This window comes from Panicum virgatum, chromosome 1K (genome assembly GCF_016808335.1).
Source record: "Panicum virgatum strain AP13 chromosome 1K, P.virgatum_v5, whole genome shotgun sequence".
Taxonomy (NCBI): domain Eukaryota; kingdom Viridiplantae; phylum Streptophyta; class Magnoliopsida; order Poales; family Poaceae; genus Panicum; species Panicum virgatum.
This window is the reverse complement of record NC_053136.1, coordinates 29,514,056-29,531,147: the sequence shown is the minus strand read 5'-3', so window position 1 is coordinate 29,531,147 and position 17,092 is coordinate 29,514,056. Positions and strand designations below refer to the sequence as shown.

Genomic DNA, 17,092 nt, shown 5'->3' with positions numbered 1-17,092 from the left:
GCTACGCTAGCATCACTACTGTATATACCCAAAATATTTGCGAGTAGAAGATCATAGATCGTTACCACTAGACGTGCAGCGCAGCGGAAGAAGTCGCGCGTCGATGTAGAGGAAGTAGTCAATCACGTCCCACGAACCGAGCTCCTCGTACTTGATCCCAGCAACCGATCAACGCAGCAGTCGCAGCAGCGCCTCCACGAAGTCCACACTTACAGGGATGAAACGCCGGGCGTCGGTGTGCTAGCACCGCACGCACGGCAAGGGCGGCGGCCGAGAGAGAGGGGGAGGGGCGGCGGCTAGGGAGGTGGCGCGGCTCACAGGGGTCTGTCGCCCCCTAACCCCTCCCTCGTATATATAGGGCGTATTAATGGGTTTCTATCTCATAGGCCCATTAGTAACCCTAATCCCTCTTGGATCAATATCCTCTTGGGCCTTTAAACCGTATTGTGATGATGGGCTCTTGGGCATATCACCAACAATCTCCCACTTGCACTAGAGACAATCATACAGGCAAGCTTTCCAACATTCCAAACCCCTTAAGTGTTTGACCCGTTAGGTTCATGTGTAGGTGGTCGTGATCGGAAATCATTTCCGAATCACAAGTCAATAGCGGCACCTAGCAGGGCATAGTGACTCACAAATACACATAAAGATCATATCATCCGAACCTTAGATATACTCATACACCGATCCGTTTGCCACACGATACCAGTCAAGCTCAAGGCGAGATGCGTGCCACCTTTGTGATAGTTCGACCATTCTCTCGATCTAATAGTGGATTCTATTAATAACTAACCTTTAGTCATAATGATTAACTCTTTAATCACTTTGGCATGGCCATGCACTTTCAAATCCAACTATCTCGAGGGGCCCAGAGATATCTCTACCGTTATCTAGGAGGGGCAAATTCCATCTTGATCCGCTCACATCTCATTCCATGTTTCATGACACACCTATAAGCTACTTTTGTAACTACCCAGTTACGGAGTAGCATTTAGCAGCCCTAAGATGCACCACTACACACAGTGAGAAACAATGGCGATCTCAGGTCTAAGGATCCAGTAGATATAACACTCAAGAACAACTTATGGCACATACAAAATAACAATCCCGACATTGTCTTGGAGTGGGTCAATCCAACACCATGTTCACCAACATGTGTCCACATCATTAATCCGATATCTCCATATCCATGATCTGTGAAACATGATCATCAATTAATGCATGTGCTAGTCTCAACGTCGTTGTTGTCCCACATAACGACATAAACTAGGGATAATTTAGAATCATATCATTGTCAACAAAGAGTTTCACGAACAAGTCACTTACTTGATAATCAATGTAAAATAATCATCCATGGAACAAATAATAATTATTCATCATTACATAAACACACTCATGACACAAAAATCTCCCATGCACACTAGAATTACTAATGTAAGTATCTAATGCCCATAGATCTCATGTGCGCCTCATGCTTTGGTTGTGGGAGAGGTTTCGTCAACGGATCAACAACGTTTGAATCCGTGTGCACCTAGCAAACATTCACATCACCTTTCTCAACAAAGTTACGGATAAGGTGATACTTCTGCAGTATATGTCTGGACTTCTTAGTTGTTCTAGGCTCCTTTGCTAGTACAACGGCACCACTATTATCACAATAGAGGTCCACTGGAGTGGACGCACTAGGAACAACACCCAAGTCAGAAACAAACTTTCTGATCCAAACAGCTTCTTTTGCAGCTTCGGAAGCTGCAATATACTCGGCCTCTGTCGTCGAATCAGCCACCGTATCTTGCTTGGAACTCATCCAGCTCACTGCCCCACCATTGAGGCAGAAAACAAAATCGGATTGCGATTTGGAGTCATCTTTGTCTGTTTGAAAACTAGCATCGGTATAACCCTTTACAAGGAGCTCATCTTCGCCTCCAAATATTAGGAACATATCCTTAGTTCTTCTTAATTATTTAAGGATACTCTTTACAATTGTCCAGTGAGTTTCACCGAAATCTGACTGATACCTGCTCGTAACACTTAGAGCAAAGGAAACATCTGGGCGCGTGCAAAGCATAGCATACATGATCGACCCTATGGCTGAAGCATAAGGAATCGTACTCATCCTCTTTTGCTCATCAGGTGTCGTAGCACACTGACTCTTGCTTAGAGCAATGCCATGTGACATTGGCAAGAAACTTTTCTTGGAATCCTGCATATTGAACCGATTCAATATCTTGTCAATGTACGTGTCTTGGCTTAATCCAATTAGCTTTTTTGATCTATCTCTATAGATCCTAATACCCAGAATGTAAGCCGCCTCTCCTAAATCCTTCATCGAAAAACTCTTTTCAATGAGGTTTTAATGGCTTCAATCATTGGAATATCATTTCCGATCAATAATATGTCATCCACATATAAGACCAGAAACACAAGTGCGCTCCCAGTAGCCTTTTGTAAACACAAGGCTCATCTTCATTCTTGATGAAGCCAAACCCTTTGACTACTTCATCAAAACGAATATTCCAACTCCGAGATGCTTGCTTCAATCCATAGATGGACCTCTGAAGCTTACATATTTCCCAGCATTTTAGGATCGACCAAACCTTCAGGCTGAACCTTCAGGCTGTGTCATATACACATCCTCACTTAGATGTCCATTAAGGAAAGCGGTTTTGACATCCATTTGCAATATCTCATAGTCATAATATGCGGCAATTGCTAGGAGAATCCGAACATACTTTAGCATTGCGACGGCCGAAAAGGTTTCCTCATAGTCAACACCTTGAATTTGTCGGAAACCTTTCGCCACCAATCGTGCCTTATAGATGTGAACATTTCCATCCATATCTAATTTTTTTCTTAAAATCCACTTACAGTCGACAGGTCTTACACTGTCAATCTGATCGACCAAGTTCCAAACTTGATTATCATGCATGGATTTTAACTCGGATTCCATGGCTTCAAGCCATTTGTCGGAGTCGGGTCCCATCATTACTTCTTTGTAGGTCAAGGGCTCATCATTTTCCATCAATAATACGTGGCGCTCCTCCGTAGCGCGACGTGCCCTTATAGACCTTCGTGGGGCTGGTGCCTCAACTACGGGTTGTGCAACATCTTGCACATCCCGTGGATCTTCAGTGGGTGCTGAAACAGTTTCGGGTGTTTCCTGAATTTCTTCAAGTTGCACCTTGCTCCCACTAAATCCTTTTGAGAGAAACTCCTTTTCTAAGAAAACACCATTGCGAGCGACAAACACTTTGCCTTCTGCCTTATTGTAAAAATAATATCCTTTGGTTTCCCTAGGATACCCCACAAAGAAGCATTTGTCTGACTTTGGAGTGAGTTTATCTGACATCAAACGTTTGACATAAGCCTCACATCCCCAAACTTTGAGAAAAGACAATCCGGGACGCTTCCCAGTCCATATCTCATATGGTGAATTCTCAACAGACTTACTTGGAACCTTATTCAGTGTGAACGCAGCAGTTTCAAGAGCATAACCCCAAAATGACAATGGAAGATCAGCTTGGCTCATCATGGACCTAACCATGTCCAACAAGATTCGGTTCCTCCGTTCGAATACCCCATTCCATTGAGACGTTCCGGGCGGAGTTAGCTGCGGAATAATTCCACATTGCTTCAAATGATCACCAAATTCAAGGCTCAAATATTCTCCTACACGATCAGATCGCAGAAATTTAATTGTCTTGCCTAATTGATTTTGTACTTCATTCTAAAATTCTTTGAACTTTTCAAACGATTCAGACTTGTGCCTCATTAAGTAGATATAGCCATATCTACTAAAGTCATCAGTGAAAGTAATGAAGTACTGAAAACCACCTCTGACTATTGAGCTCATTGGTCCACATACATCGGTATGTACAAGTCCCAATAAGTCACTCGTCCTCACACTATGACCAGTGAAAGATGCTTTGGTCATCTTTCCAAGCAAATAAGACTCACATGTGTCAAATGATTTAAAATCAAATGAGCTTAACAATTCATCTTTATGGAGTTGTTCAATACGCTTCTCATTTATATGACCTAAGCGACAATGCCAAATAAAAGTGGGATTCAAATCATTTGGTCTAAGCCTCTTAGTATTAATGTTACAGACAAATTTATCCTCAAGATCAAGAACGTATAATCCATTCACCAATGGACAATGAGCATAAAAAATACCATTGCAAAAAATAGAACAACGTTTGTTCTCTATTACAATCTTAAAATCAGCAACTTCTTCCAAACATGAAGAAGAAATAATGTTCTTACTCAAAGCAGGAATGCAATAACAATTATTTAATTCCAAAACTAATCCGGAGGGTAGAGACAAGTGGTAGGTGCCGACCGCCAACACCGCAACCTTTGCGCCATTGCCGACATGAATGTCCAACTCGCCTCTTGCAAATCTTCTAGTCTCACTTAGACCCTGCAACGATTTGCAAGTGTGAATCATCGATCCAGTATCAAATACCCATGATTCACTGGAAGATAATGCAATATTAATTTCTATAACATTTATACCTGAAGTGGAAGTCTCACTTCCCTTCTTCTTCTTCTTTTCTTCCAAGTACTTCTTGCAGTTCCTAGACCAATGTCCCTTTTCATGACAGTGAAAGCATTCATCTTCAGAAGTAGGGCCAAATTTGGCCTTAGGTGCTGGCTTTAGCTTAGAGCCCGAGGACTCACCACTGAAACTCTTTTCCTTGCCTTTACCTTTGGGATTAGGAGGCGTTCAACGCTTCCTCTTTTTGTTCCCCTTCTGAGTCATCATCACATGATTGGGATTCTTCTTAATGCTCTCTTCTGCTGTCTTTAGCATTCCATGCAACTCACTCAATGTTTTATCCAAGCCATTCATCTGAAAGTTCATGATAGAAGGCTCATAGCTCGCCGGGAGCGACTGGAGAATAACATCAGTAGCCAAGTCTTTGTGAAGTTCAGAACCAAGTCTGTCCAAAGTCTCAATGCAACCAATCATTTTGATCACATGAGGACTGACTGGACTACCTTCTTGCAGCTTGCATGCAAACAAGGACTTTGAGATATTGAACCTCTCAGTCCTGGCTTGGTTCTGAAGCATCCCACGCAGCCCCTCGATCATGGTGTGGGCATCCGCATGCTCATACTGCTTCTGCAGATCAGGGGACATGGTGGCGAGCATCAGACAGCTGACATCAAATGAGTCATTGTAGTGCTTCTCGTAAGCTCTGTGATCAGCAACAGTTGCATTGTCAGGGAGATCATCAAGATATGGCTGCTCAAGAACATACTCCTTTTTCTCTTGTCTGAGAACAATTCTCAGGTTGCGGTACCAATCAATAAAGTTTGTTCCATTCAATTTTTCTTTCTCAAGAACAGAACGCAAATTGAAAGCGGAATTGTTACTGGCAGACATGATCTACAACATTAAAGTAAAGCAAGATTTCAGCACTAAGTTTATGTAAAAGACTTTCATTAACTGATTTAACAAAAGACAACCTACTATATCAAAGTCATCTTCCCTCTAATGACATATAGTGGTTCAAGATCCATAATCACTAAAATTCTAGTGAGCTTTAGCATCACAGCTAGAAAAATAGTGATACAGGTAAGCAACAAATTGCTAATCACATCTCTATGCGACTCTTGTTTGTTGGGTGGCATCCAATGCCCCGGCCCCAACCCTATGCCTTAAAGCCCAAAACTGTTTTGATAGCTTTGTTGAGTAAACCAATACTATGCTTGTGAATGTCCGACATCCACCCTATACAAAAGTGATAGCTGAGGGTACTCTACTTTGGTAAACCTACCACACAACGATCAAAATTTATAGGTGCAGCTATTGGTAAAAGGCATCAAAACTCAATCTTTTCTGAGGGAAGCTATTCTATCATGATTAAAACATCCACCATATGGAAAAGCATGAAAGAATAGTATGACAGGAAAATAAACATCACAGGCATATAATCATATTATATTGTAAATAGTATGGCCTCTTGCATCACAATGGGCTTCATCGCCATGGCTCCAAGGTGACCTCCATTGCCATCCGTCCTGTCTTGTGGTGATCATCATCGCCATCATGATTGAAGCCTCCATGAAAAGATACTAAGCTACTACATCTAATAGCTAGTGAAATAATTACATGAGGATTCAAACATCACAAGTCGACACGCAGGTCATTATACAATAATGGTGCAACCTCAACCCGTTTGTGTTAACTTGCGACACGCAGGCCGCACAAATCATCACATACATCATCACATGACATTGAGGCCATACCATTCACATCACACCCTGCAAAAACAAGTTAGGCGTACGACGTGTTCTACCAAAGTAGCGCTTAAGAAGCCGCTATAGCGAGAAAGCAACGGCGGTCCCTATGAAATCCCTATGAAATCTCATCAGAGTGATCGCATCACCTCAAATCCGAGCCATTCATAATGCCTCAATTTTCACTAGGTCAATCACATTGACTGTGCAAACTTTGCACTTGAGAAGACTGCATCTACACATGACCTCGATCTGTTGGTCCAATCTGCTGACTTATGCACACAGTTAGTCCCGATGGTGATTCCAGCCGGTAGGGACATGTCGTATGCATAACAGAGAAAGAACACAAACTAATCTTTTGTCACATGCCGCGCAATCAACTCGCTCTAGTTTTAACCCCTTATGACCAATTGATCTAATCAAACCATGCAAAAGTAATAGATCCAATCTACTACAACAACATATCACATATATGCAAATGATCCAGACCAAAAACTACGCAAGATGGCTCTGGTACCACTGGAAGGGAAACGGGTAGGCTACGCTAGCATCACTACCGCATATACCCAAGATACTTGCGAGTAGAAGATCATAGATCGTTATCACTAGACGCGCAGCGCAGTGGAAGAAGTCGCGCGTCGATGTAGAGAAAGTAGTCGATCACGTCCCACGAACCGAGGTCCTCGTACTTCCCAGCAGCCGATCAGCGCAACGTCCCACGAACCGAGGTCCTCGTACTTCCCAGCAGCCGATCAGCGCAACAGTCGCAGCAGCGCCTCCACGGAGTCCACACGTACGGGGATGAAACGCCGGGCGTCGGTGTGCTAGCACCGCACGCACGGCAAGGGCGGCGGCCGAGAGAGAGAGAGGGAGGGGCGGCGGCTAGGGAGGTGGTGCGGCTCACAGGGGTCTGTCGCCCCCTAACCCCTCCCTCGTATATATAGGGCGTATTAATGAGCTTCTATCTCATAGGTCCATTAGTAACCCTAATCCCTCTTGGATCAATATCCTCTTGGGCCTTTAAACCGTATTGTGATGATGGGCTTTTGGGCATATCACCAACACCAATAGGGTGTACCAAAGTGGAATGAGCGATGACCAAAGGACAGATAAGGCACTTCAGATGTATGCATCTGAGCATGATGAGAAGCCTTTCTTATTGCTACTTGAATATTGCTTACAATTTTATCGTACTGCTGCCTAAATATTGCCTGTTGGGATTGTATTGCTGTGGTTGCACCTTGTCAGTCTCATGCTGGTTACGGAGGTGAAATCTTTGTTTGAATTATTATTTAAATACCTATGCTTTGTTTGAACATTTGTTTGGGTGTATTGTGGAGGATGTGGTGTGGCAGCAACAAGGCCACATGGATACTTGCAACAATCCATCAACCTGTGTTTATAATTAATGGATGCAGTCATTAAATTTCTCTCCTCATAGAAACTAGCCTACAAACTATGCATTAGAGCTCATAGTTTCCAAGAGTGGTTTCTTGGTGAGGTGACATCTATAGAAACTACCATATGGTTTCAGGGTTGGGAGTGCCCTAACTCGAGTTTCTAGCTTCGCCCTTGGTCCGTTCAACTATTTTACCGACTGAGGCTGCAGCGTGCTGCGTGCAGCCGTGACTCTCTCACTACTTGAACATAAACTTGTTCGTCAACTGCGTAATGCACTGCGCTTCAGTTAAATGATTTTATTTACTCTTTTTTTCCCCCTTTCATCGAGTACCCGTGGGCCGTTCGTGGGCGATGCTTCGAAATGACTCCAACCTATATATACTATTATCAGCCTTCGCCGCGGTTGACTACTATAGTCTGATTATAAACAGTAATAATGCACGTAAGGTTAAGTCCGATCACGTCTTTCTTCTTCTTACAAAAAAGGGCAAAGTGCCATTTGCATTGCGATAGTTGTGTGACCTGACCTGATTGCACTCCACTCTCTTGGTCATTAAAGGCTAATTAAATTAATGTTTCTAGTGGTATTCAAACTATTAGACAGAGATGAGGATTTTTTTTTGAGAAGGAAAATGTATTGATCTTAGCGCATTACACCGGCCCTTTCACAAACAGAATCCCAAAGAAAAAGAAAATTACAAAGAAGTTCAAAGCTCCTGTTCATCTTTCTCGAAGCCTTCAGAGATCCGTTCATCACTGCCGCCGAAGCCGCTTTCCAATCATCGTCGGGCACCAGAGCCAATCTCCACAAGGTGGAGGCCGCAGAGTAGGACTTACTTCTAGGCGAATCAGCCGAGTATACTGCCTTCTAGGCGCATCGGCCAACTCCCGTACTCACGACGCATCCTTCGATTCCACAGCCGGTAACTCGAGCAAAGCTCAGATTTTCACCAAAGATCATCTTCTTCGAGATTAATAGGGTCAACAACATCATCACTTGAAGAAGACAACGATGCGCCGGCCATCGACTCTTGGACAGGTCTCCTCAGCCTCTCCGTTGACGTCGAAGTAGATCGCCATCGGAGAACAGAAGAGGCTAGGAGAAATTATTCCACTGCGCCGCCGTTGCTTCCGCATCGCCGGCATCGCCAGGAAAAGCAAGCCGCATAGAAGCCACACTTCTCCGGTAAAATCTAACTCCACCGCCAAACATCAACGGCGAGCAAATCCTAGACCTAGGTAGAGTCGACTAAGACCCTATAAAAACAGGCGATCTGTTAAAAAGATGGACCCCACTCCTAGTCACCACCGGCAGCTAGGCAGGAGGCGAGGGAACGGGGCCGCAAACAGTGGCGGCGGCGGCGTCGCCCCCTCGGCTCCTTTCTTTTCTTTCGCCAGATTGGCTTACCGACAGAGATGAGGATTTGACTATAGATGTCCATACAGCCCGCAGTCCGTTAGCCCGCCCGAAGCACAGCCAATTTGGCCCGGCCAAGCATGGCCCGGCCCGGTCCAAACCATGCCCGGGCTGGCCCGGCCCGCTCCCCGTGCCCGGGCTTGGACCGTCACCCCAGCCCGTGGGTTGGCACGGCCCGGCACGGAGTTAGCAGGCCGGCCCGGTAGCGGCCCGCTAACTCCAAAGGCCTACAGAAGCACACAGCCAGCCCACGGCCTTACATCGACAAACACAAACCCACCGCAACTCCACTGCCCCCACCCCTCGTCCCCTTCCCCGTCCCCGCTCCCCAGAATCGTAGATGCCCAAACGACCGCCAAACCCTAGCCCCACCCCACCGGCCCACCCTCCCGGCCTCCCTTCCAGCCTTCGACGCCGCCCTCCGGCCAACGCTCCCTCGCCCCACCGTCCCCGACCACCGTCGACGCCGCGTCGCCGCCCTCTCTGGCCTTCGCTCCATCACCCCGTCGTCGACGCCGCCCCCCGCCGGCCTCTGCTCCCTCGCCTGCGTCGACGCCGCCCCCTCCGACCTCGGCGGCTCTGCTCCCTCGCCCCGCCATCGACGCCGCCCCCTTCGACCTCCGCTCCATGGCTCCGCCGTCGACACTGCCGGCCGCCCCTTGCCCCGCAAGGCCGCAACCCTAGATCTAGCGTCGCCGGTCCGCCGCGCCTCCTCCCGTCGATGCTCCGGTCCGCCATCGACGCCGCACCTCCTCCGTTGACGCTCCGGACCGTCCGCCATCGACGCCGCGCCTCCTCCATTGACGCTCCGGACCATCCGCCATCGACGCCGTGCCTCGGCTTCTCGCCGAGCACCGCCCCCTTCATGGGCCGCGGGGCGGCCCGAGCCCGACAAGCAAGCCGGGCTCCACGGGCTGGCCCGGCACGAAACTGGCCCATGGGCCCGTGCTTGGGCCGTCGGTGCAGCCCGTGGGCTAGCACGGCACGGCCCGCTAAGGAGTTGGGCCGGGCCAGGCACGGCCCGGAGGTTACCGAGCCAGGGTGGGCCTGGGCGCGGGCCGGGCCAGGCGGCCCTAATGGACATCTATAGATTTGACAAACGGGGATGGAGCTCTGACAGTCGCGATTCCTGACTGGCATGGCCGTGCGCGATCGCATCGCATCAGAACTCAGAACTCCCTGTGCCCATTTGGTACTGTACTTGCGGTCTGCTCCGGCGGTGACCAAAGTGAGCAGCAACAACGACAAAAAAGAAAAAGAAAAAAAAAAGCACCGGTGTGACCAAAGTGGCACCGCACCCTGCCACCGACAGTTACGCACTGTGGCTCGCGAGCGGCCGCGCGTCGATTCGAACGCTCTCATCCCTTTCCCGGTTTCCCCCATCGGCCAATCGGCCTCCGTCCGCGGCTCCGTCTCCTGCCGGTAAATTGGCCCTAGCCCATCCCTCTGGCCTCGGGGGGTCCTCCGTCCGGTACGGGACTTCCGACTTTTGACTGGTAATGTAATGAGCAAATCCAGTGTCCGGCTGCTACCAAATACAGCAGTACAGTGCTACCAGCGGAGCATTCCGTGTTGATCCGGTGCTCTACATGGAGAGGAGGAAGGCGAGAGAGAAACCAGCAGGGAGGTTCTTGGAACGGGCGGTGCACGCCCGCATTGTGCATGGTGAAGTTGTTGCACAAGGTCAAAGAGGAAAACAAGGGAGTTTGCCTCCGTCTCTCTCTTTCTCCCGGTCTCTCTTGACCAGAACAGCAGCAACACGTTTAAACGGCGTGTCTCGCCTTGCCTTCTCGATCGGCCGCCGAGAGCAGAGGCCACTTTCCAAGCAGGATCAGGTGGGGCCGCGCAAGGGATCGACCGGCGCCAGCTGTCCGGACACGCGCTCGCCCCTGGAGCGGGAGGCAGGGACGGGGGCGACGACGGACGACCCCGCCACGCCTGCCGCGCGGGCCCCGGGAGAAGTGGGGCCTCCCCTCCTGTCTGCCTCGTCCGTCGAGGTAGTAGGTGGGCCCCCGTTCCCTGCACGGTCTGCCGCTGCCCAGACGGACACGTAGCGGGCCACGCATGCCGACATGGGCCGATGGGCGTCGCCTGCCAGCCCTCCGGAGCCCCTCCCTTCCATTCCATGCGATCCGTTCAGTCAGTCGCCTCCCGCCGCTGCTCAATCAAGTGCTCCACTCCACCCCATCAAAAAAAAAAAAATGCTGCACTCCACAGCACTTCGACGTTTTTAACGCACGTTTTCCATTTCAATCAACTGCATTTATATAGTCCCATAGCACTACCAGAGGCACACAAGTCGTGCCGGCGGATTTTTAGGATGCGAATAAGGCCACACGGTTGGTGTGATACTTTTGTCACCGTCACCGGTGAAATAGGAAGTTCATCTAGATATCCACTGCCACATAGAACCACAGTGGTTCACTCTTTTACACACATATACTTTGCGTTAGAAACATACAAATGCAGTTGTTCACTTACTTTTTTTCTTCTTTGTTTACGACATATATACGTAGAAGACTATTTTGTCAATCACAAAATAACCGCGTGATGGCTCCCATGACTCTCCGTGTGCATGCATATGCAATCTCAAAGTGAATAATAAACATAATAATTCTTGTACTTAGATACATGTATGTGCAATCTCAAAGCGAATGGACGCAGTTTCTTCAAAAAAAAAAGCGAATGGACTCAAGTCATGTACTTGTCTTTATGATCACTGAATTGGAAAAATGTCATTTAGCAACAACCACATAAAGAAGGAGATTCTTTTCTTCTCTACCTTTCCCTCTTATTTTTGCGCGAAATGTGGGTCTCTCTCGTGTTCAGAAGTATCCCTTAGCGAAACGGAAATATCTATCCTTTAGCAAAACTGAAAACTTTCCTGATTACGGGTACATAGTCCACAGTATTTTGGTGTTCTAATAACTCTCTATATTAGGTGCGGAATAGAAAAAGTGAAAGATATGTTTTCCTTTTATTTTCCTCTCTTTTGGAATGTATACAAAATTATGGTTTCCCCATGCAATCATGTCGAAAATTACAACTATTACAATGTCACTTCCAAAACTCACAATTTCAGAAATATATTCATGAAGATATGAGCAAAGATGATCCATTAGACAGAAAAAGGAGAGAGAAAGAAAAAGTGTAGGAATGGAATAAAATTCCGAACGAAAACAGAAAGAACAAAATTTGAATTAATACAATACGAATGCATGGTCCAGCGCCCGTGGATTCTTGAAAATGACTCTAAAGCTACTAGAGTCTAGAGCAATATTCTCCACTCGCTCGTGTTCGACTATGATGTGCTCACGATCAGCCTCCACCACCTTTCCTTAAAACAAAACGAATCGACATCATTCTGTCAACCGTGAATGCTAAGAATAATGCGCTCGCTGAGAGGCTCACTCAACCCATCAATTTCCAAACTATACTCCTCCTAGAAAACATATATATATATATCTTTTAAAGAGAAGAAATATATATCTAAGAAATATTGGTATATCTAATAAATCGGTCCAGTCCAGCGGTGCAGCACACGTCGGCCCAAACCCGGTGGCCCCCGCCGTTCGATACGAAATCAATCACGGGGCTAAACGTGCCTGCGCGGGCCCCACCCCCGTATAAACCCGCCGCTTAGTCTCAGGAACTCTAAAAGCTTCCTTCCTCTGCAACCCACCACCACCCATCCGCCTCCTCCCCCTCCTCCCTCCGCCTTAACCCTCCCTCCCCTCCACCACCGCCGCTTCATCCCCTCCCCCCCGAGGCGGCCGACGCTCCCATGCCCGCCGGCGCCCGGCCCGACAAGCCCGAACCGGACCGCGCGGCCTAGCGGTGCTGTTTTTTTCTTCTTTTTCTGGCTAGCCAGCCCGCGAGGGAAGCGATGGCGAAGCCGACCCCGGTGGCCTCGGCGGAGGAGGCGGCGGCGCTGCGGCGCCGGCTGAGGCGTCTGGTGGCCGCGGTGGCGGCCGGGAGCGCCGACGCGGAGGCCTTTGACGAGGCGGCCGAGGCGCTCGCCAAGCTCAGGGACGGCGAGCTCGGCCCCCGCAAGGACCGCGCTGTTGCCGCTGGCGGCGGGGTGGACAAGGGCGGCACGGAGGCTGCCGCGGTCCCGGAGCAGTTCCTGTGCCCCATCTCCTCGGAGATCATGAGGGATCCCGTCGTCCTCGCCTCCGGCCAGGTACTTGCTTGCTACCTCGCCTTCCCGCGGCTCGGGTCGGGTTGGGTTAGATTGGATTAGTTTCGACGGCCGTTACTTGTCAAAATCGTGTTCGTTGTCTCCGATTCGGGGATTTTATTATACTAGGTTTAAATCGTCGTTCCTCAACGCGGGGTAACTGCGACGGGGAAGCAAGCAAGAGTGTTCAGCCTTGATTAATACAATTTTTTAAAACGATACTACTATCGAAGTGCGATTTTACTGGGATTTTTTGCCCCAAGTGATCGAGTAGATGGATTTCAAATTGCCTTTTAGCGCAAATGGTTGATTCTCAATTCACCTTCCCCGCGTAACTACTGTTGATTTCTCCACCGCTGTCCTGATCCTACTCGGTGCTGCCGCGACGTCTGAACCTCCAAACACAGCTAAAATTAAATTCATGGTGTGCCAGAAGCTTCTGATGATACAGCCACCTGTCGCTTTCCGGGTTCCGACAGATTTGTTGCTATTCCTTTATTTGTTTCTGAACTTCAAATTTTTTTCCCCTCTGCTACTTTTTGTTTGTGGTTCGCCGCTCTTCCTTGATGTGATTGCGGTTGCTGAGCAGTGCTTTCAAAAATTTCCGTCTACCAGTATATTTTTTGGACTGTTGCATTTGTTACAGTCAGATTTTCTTTTTTGTCGTTTGATTATTCTGAGAAGGAGGATTAGAACTTTCCCTTTCGGCGCACATGTTACTTTTGTCGTTCTATTAACTGCTGGACATTCTTCAGGCATGGGCTAAAATCGACAAGTTTTACTGGGCGGTGGATTATTTTATTTTTTCTGTGCTGTCCTTAGTTTCTTAACCTCTTGTTCGGATCTTGGATTGTTACGAATTCCGATTGAAAAAGTGCTCCATTCCTGTTTACTTGTATTGTCTCTGTACCATCCTGTTGTACTTCTCCATGGCAAGTGCGTAGAAATGAACCCACATGGCGTTTCATCCTATTTGCTACGCAACCGCGTGCACTTCCGCTCCATTTCCAGAGATGACATTGCGTACTGCAAGACGAGACCCGGTTTTCATGGGGTTTTCATGGCTTGGATTTGGAGTCAGAAGGATTTATTATTCCTATAGGAAAATTAAAAGTGTGCTATGATTCTGACCCTCTGACGTCCCCCATGCTAGGACACTGCATGTGACACGAGTTATTGCCATGTTCACTTGCCGTTCCTCTGCTCTTCTTCGCATGGGCATGTCATAAAAAGATTCAGCTTTTATGGTGAGGGATTTTGTTTGCATCGTTCTGTCGGTGTGATGGGAGTACCGTGACGATTGAATGAAACCTTTCAGCTATTTTTGGTGAGCTATTGATGCCGTGGTACTGGTCCTTGTTTGCTTAGACTTTCATGTCCAGCACAAACTTTGTACCTTGGCTGAATTCTTTCCGTGTTGTTCCTTGTTCTTATTTCCATTGCTTGATTTCTTCCGGGATTGTTCTTGGTTCTTGTTTTAATTGCTTTAAACACTCAAGTGAAAGTTACATCATCGTTGTAAGTTTAAACCATCAAAGTTATGTAATGTAGTCAATCAAAGGCTTGTTGTATGTATTATGTTGAATTCGCAAAGAAACTATACTTTTACAAAACAGATAATTTATGTTGATTCAAAGAAAGTTTGCAATTATATGATGTTTCCATAATGGATTAAGACTGTAACAGGGCTGCTGCTTTACCCAAGTTACTGTAAACATTGATTTTTGCTATTGGATAATAGGGTTTTTACTGCAATTGCATGTCCCTTTCATGATATGCTGTATCCCATTCCCGCACTAGCTCTGCTATATTGACTTGGTCCTACCTTTGTCGGTGTGTCTTATTCAGAATTTATTCCTTTGCTCAGGAGAAGGAAAAGGTGTGCATATTAAGTTTGTCTTATATTGGGTATGCTACTGATCTTCAGGAGAGAGAGAGGTCAAAATAAAATTCTTGGCATACCAGCTTCATTTTCCTGTCTGAGGTCTCATATTAGGCAGTATGCATTAATGAATGATGTGATTTAACATTCGTTTTATGTTAATTCCTACTCTGTGTGGTCCTGATTTTGACATTTTGTACTGGTACATTCATATCCTTATTCTGGCATTTCATGTTTTCATGATGCAAACTTGAGATAACTATCTACACCTTGTGCAGACATATGACCGTCGCTTCATTCAAGAATGGTTAAGTGCTGGAAACCGAACATGTCCACAGACCCAGCAAGTCCTTTCAAATACAATTCTCATCCCAAACCATCTTGTGAGAAGCATGATCTCACAGTGGTGCACGGATAATGGGATCACTCTGCCACCAGTTGAGAACCAAGAAGAAGATCTGGTCACAAATAATGAGCGGAAGACATTTAGTAAAATATTTGAGAGGATTGCATCATCGTCAAACCTATCTGAGCAGAGGGAAGCTATTAAAGATCTCAGGCTGCTGACTAAGTGCAACAGTTCACTGAGAGCAGCCATTGGAGAGAAACCAGATTCAATCTCACAGATGATTTCCACTGTATCTAACCCAGAGCTAGAGAACAATGCCGAGGTTCTGGAAGATATGGTGACAACTATTCTTAATCTTTCAATTCATGAGAGCAACAAGAAGATCATTGGAGATGACCCATTAGCAATCCCCTTCCTCATAAGGACCTTACAGTCAGGAACCATGGAGGCCCGCAGCAATGCTGCAGCTGCCATCTTCAGTTTGTCTGCTCTTAACAGCAACAAGGCAAAGATTGGTGAACTAGGCGCGATGAGACATCTGGTGGATCTCCTCGAACACGGCAGCATGATAGCGAAGAAAGATGCAGCATCAGCTATCTTCAACCTCTGCATGCTGCACGAGAACAAATCAAGGGCCACCAAGAGCGGGGTCATCGACGTGACCCTGAAGGCCATTGCTGACGACTCGCTTGTGGACGAGTCCCTGGCCATCCTTGCCCTGCTGTCAGGTGACCACGAGACGGTGGAGGAGATTGGCGAGACCGGCGGTGTGGCCTCCATGCTCCGCGTTATAAAGGAGGACCAGTGCAAGCGCAACAAGGAGAACGCGGTGGCGGTGCTGTTTGCGGTCTGCATGTACGACCGCACCAAGCTGCGGGAGATCGCGGAGGATGAGAACCTGAACGGCTCCCTCGCCTGGCTTGCGCAGAATGGCACCTCGAGGGCGCGGAGGAAGGCCGCTGGGATCCTCGACAAGATGAAGAGGGCCGTGCACCACACCCACTACTCTTGCTAGTGCCCTGCCCGCGCCGCCCGCCATGGTTGTGTAGTTATGGGAATAAGGGGGTGCTGGTTGCTTCGCTGTGTATATAAATTCGGCTGCATATATAGCTACTTTTGGTCTTTTGGTTTGGTACATATGAGGTTACAGTTTCGGTCTTGTAGAGTAAAATGGTTGTTTTCTTCTGAAAGCGTTCATGTTCTTCTCATCATCAGAAATTTGCATTTCACATCATGTATGTGCAGGTCTGATCCTGACGAAACCGCATTGTCACAGATGATGGACGACGGCGTCTGAGATCATGATTTACGGCACCTTTTTCTGTTCACACGAGTCAGCATTTCCCCCCCGTGACAGATGGGTTGCTGAGACGTATGGTTAACGCGTTGTGGAATCAGATACCTAATCTGCTGACTTGTAGGCTGTGTTTAGTTGCAAAAAAGGATGCGAAAAGTGTTTGCGAAAAACACTGTAGTACTTTTCGTTTGTATGTGGTAAATATTGTCCTACCATAGGTTAACTAGACTCAAAAGATTCGTCTCGCAACGTACATCAAAACTATGCAATTAGTTTTTTTATTTACCTACATTTAGTATTCCATGCATGGTCAT

General features: G+C 47.3%; 1 protein-coding gene across 1 annotated transcript; it reads left to right on the top strand.

The window, feature by feature from the left end:
• The first annotated feature begins 12,742 nt into the window (after nucleotides 1–12,742).
• Nucleotides 12,743–16,699, top strand: LOC120701934 (U-box domain-containing protein 9-like). Its single transcript, XM_039985732.1, has 2 exons — nucleotides 12,743–13,253; nucleotides 15,411–16,699. Exons 1-2 carry the CDS (start codon nucleotides 12,957–12,959, stop codon nucleotides 16,494–16,496), a joined length of 1,383 nt encoding a protein of 460 aa, XP_039841666.1. The 5' UTR covers nucleotides 12,743–12,956; the 3' UTR covers nucleotides 16,497–16,699.
• The last annotated feature ends 393 nt before the right edge of the window (nucleotides 16,700–17,092 follow it).